The following is an 8706-nucleotide window of genomic DNA, read 5'->3' on the forward strand; positions in this document are numbered from 1 at the left end:
GCCCCTATCTCCTATAGGAATCTACATATATGCATGCATATATGATGATGTTTTAGGGGCGTGGCCAGTGTCTCGTGCCCCGCGCCCCGTGCCCCTCCACAGCCAGTTAGCCATTTAATGGCTTGTCTAATATCCCATATCCTTTAACTGCCATCGACGGCCATTAAAAAGCATAAAGTCATTTGGTAATTAATTTTCATGTTTGGGCTCTCCGTGGCACCGTTCTCCGGGACGGAACCGCCAGGAACAGCCAGGAACAACCAGGGAAACAGGGAATCTATCCATGGGATCCATTGGATATGGATGATAGCAGGGGTTGCCTCTGAATGGCAGAAGTGGTGGCAATTTCTTCAACCAAATGAGGAGCCATCCCGTCCAGCCCGCCCCCCACACCCCACACCCCCCACCCCCCAATGGCAATGCATGTGTGTAGCCTGCATCCGACATCCACCATCCGCCATTCGCATTCGTATTCGCACATAAACAAACACGAATACCGATTACCGAATACTGGATACTGAATACAGAATACCGAATACTATGGGAAAAACGCGCCAAACATGTCCTACCTTCATGGGATTTCCAGTGCGCACGTCAGGACGATGCTGCCTGCTGCTGCTGCCTGCTGCCCGATGCCCACTCCCCCTCCGATGCTGGGGCTATGTTGATGCTGCTGCAGTTTCTGTATATGTGCGTCGGTGATGCCGGGCTCCAGCATCCTTCCAGCTTCCATTACTACGAGAATTTTTACTACGTTTTATCGATCCAACGAGATGTATATAGTATATATATCTCTCCCTCTCCCTCTCTCTCCCTCTCTCTCTCTCTCTGTCTATGTGTGGTTCTCTCTCTCGTTTTGTGTATCCATATGCCGGCACGCGACTGAGACTGAAACTGCTGAAACGATTGCTGCTGTACGCCCAGCCAGAAAAAGAGCAGGACCCAAAAAGGACGAGACCCGAAGCGACGAACACCAGGCTCGGGATCTCCATCGTCGATGGGCGGGCGGGCTGTGTCGAGGAGGAGTCGCATTGGGCGAGGCCACATCAAAAGAGCACCACATCTCGAAGGAGGAGACGATGCAGGATGCTGGATGGCAGCATAGCTCTCGTTTCACTTTCCACTTGATTCCTTGCGCTTGACAGCCAAAACGAAGCTCAAAGGGAGGAGCAAAGAGGGGAGCCGGGAGGCTGCTGCTTGCGTATGTGTGTGTGTGTGTGTGCGTGTGTTGCAAGGATGCAAGTAGCTCTTCGGCTGTGCTCCCTTGTGGAACACAGGACTCGACTCGACTCGACTCTCTCTCTCTGGCCCTCGCTCTCTATCGCCGTGTCTGTCCCTTTCGCGGCCATTGACCTCTGATGTCAAACAAAATCGGCGCGCACTTATTATATAGCGCTAGAAAACGGCGTAGGGGGGCAACGCTGCAGAGGGGGGCACAGAAGGGACTCTCGACCACGGTCCAAGAGAGGGGGTGGCGGAGTGGTCAGGTTGCAGGTTTTGAGTGGATTCCCGGATTGGATTTTGTGGTACTACCGGCCGCGACGCGACCCCCCCACTTGCCCTCACCCCCCTGCCTACCCCTGGCTGCCACCAGAGTTTGTTTTGTTGTGTAAATTACGTTATTTACGTGGGATATTGTGGAGCGGCAAGTGGCAAGTGGCAAGCGGCAAGCGGCAAGCGGCGGTGCAGAGAGTTTCAGGTTGCTTTTGTTGCATGTTTGAAGGGACTCTTAAATTGGATGCCGCCATAGCTACATAGCTAAATGGAGAAGGAAGCAACAAATTGGAAATTGTTGCAACTACTAGACGAGCAGTGCAGTGCAGGGCTTTTCCAAATGAAACCAAAGTGTTTATGTTTTGTTTTGTGGATAAATTTTGGATGGAATTACAGGGATATACATACATAAATACATATACTTGTGTATAGGATTGATTGATTGCTGCAGGGTATTGATATTGAACTGTTTACAGGGTGTCCATAAAATATATAGCAAATATTTCTTCAGCATCAATATCCGAATCAGATTTGATTATATGATAAATGCTAATCACACAGTTAGTCACAGGTGTGCCCCCTTTCGCACCCCACCAAGGGCGGGGGGAATGCATAATTTTTGCGATTTCGCGGGCACTTTTGAATATTGAGTTTTACAGTTACACCCAAAAGTAGGCTACATGGCATCTACATTCAGCACGACAGTAGTATGTATTTTTATTGGGTTTGAGTCTTGGCTAGATAATGGGTTCTAGACACGACTAACAGCTTGATTAAAACTGTACCAGTTACTCCTAAACTGTTACCAAAAAATCAAACAAAGCGAGAGAGTAATATGATCAAAATACATTTATTACATTAGTAAGAGACAAAAAAAAATGGGTACACAAACGTCTAAAGAATATCAAACTAACAATTAATTTCCAGTGAGATTCGCCTCAAAAACTGGACAAAGGCACAGAGTTCTCGCAGGTATCCTCATCGCTGAAGGAAGGAAAATATGCATCAGGATTTGGTGGGAATTCATAGATTATCGATTATCGATTATCGAATCACTTACTTATCGATGCGTCGCAGGAAGTTCTGGATCTGCTGGTTCTTGCCGATCAGCGCATAGAGTGCCGCGAACCCATGGAAGGCCATGCAGAAGCAAACGGCATAGTTGTGCAGCGAACGCTCCCCCCGGTAGTAGTTGAAGGCGAAGGAGCAGACGCACACGAGCCACACGAGGGCCGTGTAGCCGAAGTACTTCCAGAAGGACTTGAAGCGGTTCTTCTCGATCGACTCGAAGCTCTTTTCCGTCTCGATTTCGGGCTGTTCGCTGATGTAAATGAGGCTGAGAATATAGAAGAAACCGCTGATGGCACAGGCCACAAAAACGGGGGCAAACAGGTACACCATAATGCTCCAGTTGCGAGCTGTACAATTGATCGATTGATGATTAGATATGGGGTTAGATATGGATTTTCGGGGGTAAAAAGGATCTACGGCACTCACGATCGAACCAGCAAGTGTCGCCGCCAAACACCAGTCGCGAGCCGTAGTGACTGAAGCCCACGAAGAAGGACCATCCAATGGCGATCAGGACGATCGGTGTGAAGATCAGCCAGAACATTAGCTTCGTGAAGACGACGCCGTGGAAGCTCAGGTAGAGTTTGAAGGAAACAAAGCTCAGGATGTAGAAGGACAGCACCAGATACATGAGCGTCAAGCTAGCTAAAGATCGAAAAAGGGGAACTGTAGATCGGAGATCGGTGGAGAATCGAATGGATCTCACGTATGATGCGACACGCTGCCTTGGAGAGTGTGGCCGGGTTGTGGAGCGTGAGGTATCCGAGCAGGGCATATCCGATAATCAGGCAGATGGTGTAGGCCTTGATGGCCACACCATAGAAGCTGTTGCGCATCTCCGAGCACATGAGGTACACCACCAGCACAATGACCATGGATATAATGGATATCAAGAGACCTGCCAAGAGAAAGCACGCGAAAGAGAGAGCGAGTTAGGACTCTTCTGTTTTGGGGCCATTAATCTATCAATCGCCACAGGCAATTCACTTTTGTTATTCAAACAATCACTTTTATGAGCGTACTATTATATTGGAAACATATTTATGAGTGCGTGCGGCGGAGGAGGAGGAGGGAGCACTCACAGATGGCGTAGGTCCACTCGCGGACGCCCAGCACAAAGTGCAGCTTCTCGGGGGCACAGACCAGAGGCTGCCAGTCCCAGGAAAAGGAGGAGGCGGAGGCGTTGTGCAGCAGGAGAGGCGTGTAGCAATAGTGTTTGGAGAAGATGTGGCCACGATGGGCGATAGTGCCATTCTGAAAGATGGAGAGAGACAGAGAGAGAGAAGAGTGGAGTGCCAATAAGAAGAGCACGCCACCGAAAGAGAGAGAGGGAGAGAGTAGTACCTCATGCAGTGTCCAATGGACATATTCGGAGCCTTTTGTCACTGGTTTCATGTGTCCACACGGCGTATCCACATAGATGCTGAAGCGAGAGCGTAGTTCCAGCTCCTGGAGGCTGCCATTCAGCATCTGCACCTCGAAGTGGGTCTGGCCGGGCGGAGGCTGATGGTCGATGGATGGGGTCAGGCACTGTCTCCTCTCCAGATCGTAGATCTCTCCTTCCGGGCAGCAGAAGCGAACACAGGGCTTCAGCTTGCAGACACAGCCCCGCAGATGCTTGGCAGCCGGCACTCGAATGCCGTTCTCGATGACAAAGTCGTAGGCGGCCACCAGGTTGCGGGGAATCACCGTCCAGTTGTGGACATACGAGCCGTCCGTCCCGAAGCTGCCCGTAATGTTGGCGGTGTCGATGAAGGCGCAGGGATACCGCATCTCCTCCTGGTAGCCCCAGGCGGAGGGCAGAAGGAGCGCCGCTCCCGCGAAGAGGACGAGGTACTGCGCCATCGGCAGAGACATTCTCTTCTGTGGCTGATCTTTCGGGAACGAATCTGTTGATGCTTTTTACTGTGTCTGTTTCTGTTTTTGTTTTGTTTATCCCACGGCTTTCAATTTATTCGTGTGTTTACCTCCACAGCGATTTCCCAATCGATTTGGATCGAATAAACGAACCGCAACGCAACGCAACGCGCCGCACCGCACCGAATCGAACCGAATCGAAAACAGATATACAATATAGAATATAGAATATGGATAAATAATGCACTGATGACGTGTTTCAGAAGGAGGTGCACAAACGGTTTATTGAGTCGATTGAACTGGAGTGAACAAAACGGAACGGAACGAAACGGATCGATCTTTCATCTGCACCTGCCGCAGGCCGAACTTCGACTGAATATTTTGGAACGAATCGCCCAGCGAATGCGGCAGTGTGGCAGTGTGGCATGGAATCGAACGTCCAGACGAGGCGAGGTGGGGCGCTTCTGTGGCGGCCGGTAGGGGTGGCCGTGTGGCCCACACCCACTTTGAGGCGTTTTGTTTATGGCAAGAAAACGGGGAAAAAACGAAGACTAGCCAAAAGCATAGACAAGGGGCACAGACATGTACATATAATGGTTCCGGGAATACTCTTTAATTGAGTACAAGAGATATTTCGAAGGCCGAAACGAGCACAAAGCCATTGCGATTGTAATTGCCTCCAGACTTCAGACTCACTTCTTTGCAGGATTATTCAATGTCCAACGATAATCTCCAAATACAGAGACCCCAAGTTCTGCCCCTACCATTTCTAGCAGCGTCTCCGCAGTTCGTTTTGTCTGAGGAGAGATTCAGCATAGAATAGAGCGAAAAGGATATATAGTCGCCGAAGAAGGAGGCCCTACACTCTATAGACATGGACTTGGACATAGACATGGATAAAGAAGCAGATACAGATACAAATAGAGAGACAGATACAGATACAGATACGGATACGGATAGATAGGGACAGGGATAACCGTTCTCAATTGCGTCATTAACGTAACATTTGTTGCGTGCCACTTGGCCGGTGGCTAATCCAACAATCCATCGCGACCCAACCCTTCGAAGGGTTGCCGTTACCCTTGCCCTTGCCCCCTGTCCCCTGTCCCCTGTCAGCGAGGAGTCAAGCAGAAGCAGTGTGAATGGACACAGGACATTTTGGGTGTAGTTTACGATTTGTGCTTTTGTTTGTGGAGTTGCTACTACAATTTGTCACTCCTTTGATGGGTCTACAACGAAGTGCGTCCTAGACGAAAGGGGGCCCAAAGAAGGCCCAGATCTATTGAATACAAAACTATTTATCTTCATTATTTGCTCATTGGCCGTAAATCAATGAAATCTCATTTGAAACGCCTCATAAAAGTCCACAAAATGATGCATATTTGATGCACACTCGAACGGTTTGCACGATATTTTACAGAATTTCGAGTTTATTCAACAAAAGCCTTAAGTTAATAGAGCAAGGGTAATTGCTTAATTCCTAGAAATGTACGTACGATACGATAGATATTCACACATTTGTTTGTGACGGTGTGTGTGTGGTGTGTGGTGTGGTGTGGCACCTAAATGAATCAGAAGCGTAGCGAATACCAGACAGAGTTCATACGCAGATGAGCAATCATTCAATCTCTCTCTCAGTCTCTCAGTGTCGTCTACAATGATGTCACCGTTGGCTGATAGGGAGAATCTGCAATGGATCGAATGTTGAATGAGAACCGGAAAGGAGTTTGTGTGTGTGTTGCCCACCTGAAGACTTCAGATCACCCTTTTCGTTGAAATTGTAGACCCGTGCATTTATGACACTCAAATCGGTCTGACTGGACTCCCTGTGGGAAGAGAAAGCGAAAGAAAAGGATGGTTCTTTGAGGGTGTCTCTAATGGAGATGGGGCCGGGCCTGCTTACACATTGATGGCCCACCAGGACTTGACATGCATGTTCTTGCCCAGGAGCAGAATGAAGCCAGCGATGGCCAGGCCCAGGATGCAAATGCCACTCCAGAAGTCAATGATGAAGAAATGCTCTCTCACACGAGCCATGATGTAGACCACGACCTCACGCAGCCAGACGGCAAAGACGCCCACCAAATAGGCACAAAACGCATAGAAACTGAAAGGAAAACGGAAGACATCAAAAGGATTCGGAGGAGCAGTCCTTGGAGATACACATGTCTGCTTAGACGATGGTTCTTACTGGGTCTTGACGATGCGCAGCTGTGTGCCCAGTATGTATTGAGTGTCTGGTGGCAGTTCGTAGATGGAAAAGTAGGCCTTGAGGCAGCAGACGATACTGAAGATCAGCAGCAGGACAATGGGTGCATAATAGTAGACGAGAATGCCCCAAAGGCGCACTGGAACAAGAATGGAGAATCAACCGTCACGTGATGCTTCATCAGATAGGGAGGGCACCTCTGACTCACCATCGAACCAGCAATAGTCCTCGCCAATACCCGGCTTAAAGTGTTTGGGCAGGCTCGAGTCCTGGGCAAAGGATAGCACAAAACGCAGGCTCACAACCAGCACCACAGCCAGAAAATAGGACAGCCTGCGAAGCCAGTTCTTGCAGGGCTTCAAGCGGAACTTTTGCAGGAAATCGAAGCTACAAATCGCCAGAAAGGCAAAGGACAGCATGATGCAGAAGTAGGCCAGCAAACCTGCAAGAGAAACCGGGATTAAAGTCCAACAGAAATCAAGGATAATGATGGGATACTAACCGATGTTCCTGCAGGCCGAATGGGAGAGCTTCACGGGGTTCTTGAGGGCCAGGTAGACGAGCAGCGAGTAACCGACGATCATCGCGAGCAGATAGTAGATGATCACCTGTCCGTAGTGACTCTTCCGGGCATCGCGCACGGAGCCCAGCAGCGACAGTATAAATATGTTGATCAAAATGGCAATGATGCTGCCTGGAGGGGGAGAGACCGGTTAGTCGGAGATCAGATATCCCCAGGACAAGCACTACTCCTTACATATCGCATAGATCCACACCCGATAGCCCGTCTGGAAGCGTTCGCAGCTCAATGGCGTCAACTCCCATTCCTCGGCTTTGTGCTGGAGCGGACTGAAGCAGTATTCGTCGGTGCTCCACAGACGAGAGTCGCGCAGCAGAGATCCGTTCTCGAAGAGGTCCCACTGCCAGAAGGTCTCGTGCTTCTTGTCCACGAACTTGTTGCGGCACCCCAGCTCCGTGCGCACCACAAATCGATCGCTGATGCGCACCTGATCCACCGTCCGGTTGTCGTAGGTCAGCTCCACGTGGGTGATCTGGCGCTCCTGGTGCGGGGCCGTGCAGTTCCAGCCCTTGGCGTCGAACACCAGTCCCCGCGGACAGCAGAAGCTGATGCAGGGCTTCAGGAGGCAGACGCAGCCCCGCAGGTGCTTGGGGGCGCGGTACTCGACGCCGTCGATCACCTTGAAGCTGTACTCGGCCAACAGTTCCGGCGGAACGACGACTCCGGCGTACGAGTAGGAGCCATCCTTCAGCCGGAGTCCGTCCGTGATGTTGACGGTATTCGCGTACGCACACGGATGCGTCACGGTGGGAGTCTCCGCCGAAAGGGAGTGCTGTGCGGCCAGGCACACCAGCAACAGCGCCAGTTTGGGGATCGGAGATGTGGACATTGTTGTTGTTGGACCGCAGGAGAGATCTCTTTGGGTTTCTCGACTTGTTCTGCTGCGGATCTGACGTCACAATTAAATAAACAACAAATATGCGAGTCGATCGCTCTGTTCGGTTCGGCCTTTTATGCAAGGCACAGAATACACTCACGCACACGCACACGCACACGAGCACGCAAAGCAGCACCAAAAAATAAAACAACAACAAAGCATACGAGTAAAATCAACAACAATCGGATTCAAAAATGACAAAACGACGACGCGACGTGCGACGTTGACGGCGTAGGTCTAAAAACGGCTGCGATTGCGACAACGACAACGAGCCCCAAAAAGAACAACCATACAACAACGACCGATCGACGGACAGACAGACAGACAGGCAGGCAGCTCTCTCTCTCTCTCACTTTAGTAAACGACAAACCGGCAACCGCAACGACAACCACAACAACGACGGAGACCGCGAGAAGGCAGCAGCTCCATGCTGGCCAAGAATAAAAAACAGACTAACTGATTAGCAAGCCCCAAAACCCGTACAGACCAGACCACAGACCAGTCTCTGGCACCTGTCCCCCCGCCCCCGCCACTGTCATCCACCTCCAAGCCAAAGCGAGCGCGCGATCAGCGAAACGAATCTCAACCGGCGCGACGGCCTCTTTTCATTCAAAATTC

The 8706-nt window shown here is 50.5% G+C and overlaps 2 protein-coding genes across 2 annotated transcripts; both read right to left on the reverse strand.

The window, feature by feature from the left end:
• Window positions 1-2328: 2328 nt before the first annotated feature.
• On the reverse strand, window positions 2329-5351 carry mthl8 (methuselah-like 8). Its single transcript, XM_001352439.4, has 6 exons — window positions 3910-5351; window positions 3648-3819; window positions 3272-3463; window positions 2992-3210; window positions 2555-2912; window positions 2329-2478 (listed from the first exon to the last, which is right to left on the reverse strand). The coding sequence occupies exons 1-6, from the start codon at window positions 4420-4422 to the stop codon at window positions 2433-2435; spliced, it is 1500 nt and encodes a 499-aa protein (XP_001352475.2). The 5' UTR covers window positions 4423-5351; the 3' UTR covers window positions 2329-2432.
• A 472-nt stretch (window positions 5352-5823) lies between these two features.
• On the reverse strand, window positions 5824-8544 carry mthl9 (methuselah-like 9). Its single transcript, XM_001352440.4, has 7 exons — window positions 7389-8544; window positions 7134-7325; window positions 6840-7073; window positions 6614-6770; window positions 6326-6529; window positions 6169-6248; window positions 5824-6109 (listed from the first exon to the last, which is right to left on the reverse strand). The coding sequence occupies exons 1-7, from the start codon at window positions 8038-8040 to the stop codon at window positions 6075-6077; spliced, it is 1554 nt and encodes a 517-aa protein (XP_001352476.3). The 5' UTR covers window positions 8041-8544; the 3' UTR covers window positions 5824-6074.
• Between the last annotated feature and the right edge of the window lie 162 nt (window positions 8545-8706).

Source organism: Drosophila pseudoobscura, chromosome X (assembly GCF_009870125.1).
Source record: "Drosophila pseudoobscura strain MV-25-SWS-2005 chromosome X, UCI_Dpse_MV25, whole genome shotgun sequence".
NCBI lineage: Eukaryota > Metazoa > Arthropoda > Insecta > Diptera > Drosophilidae > Drosophila > Drosophila pseudoobscura.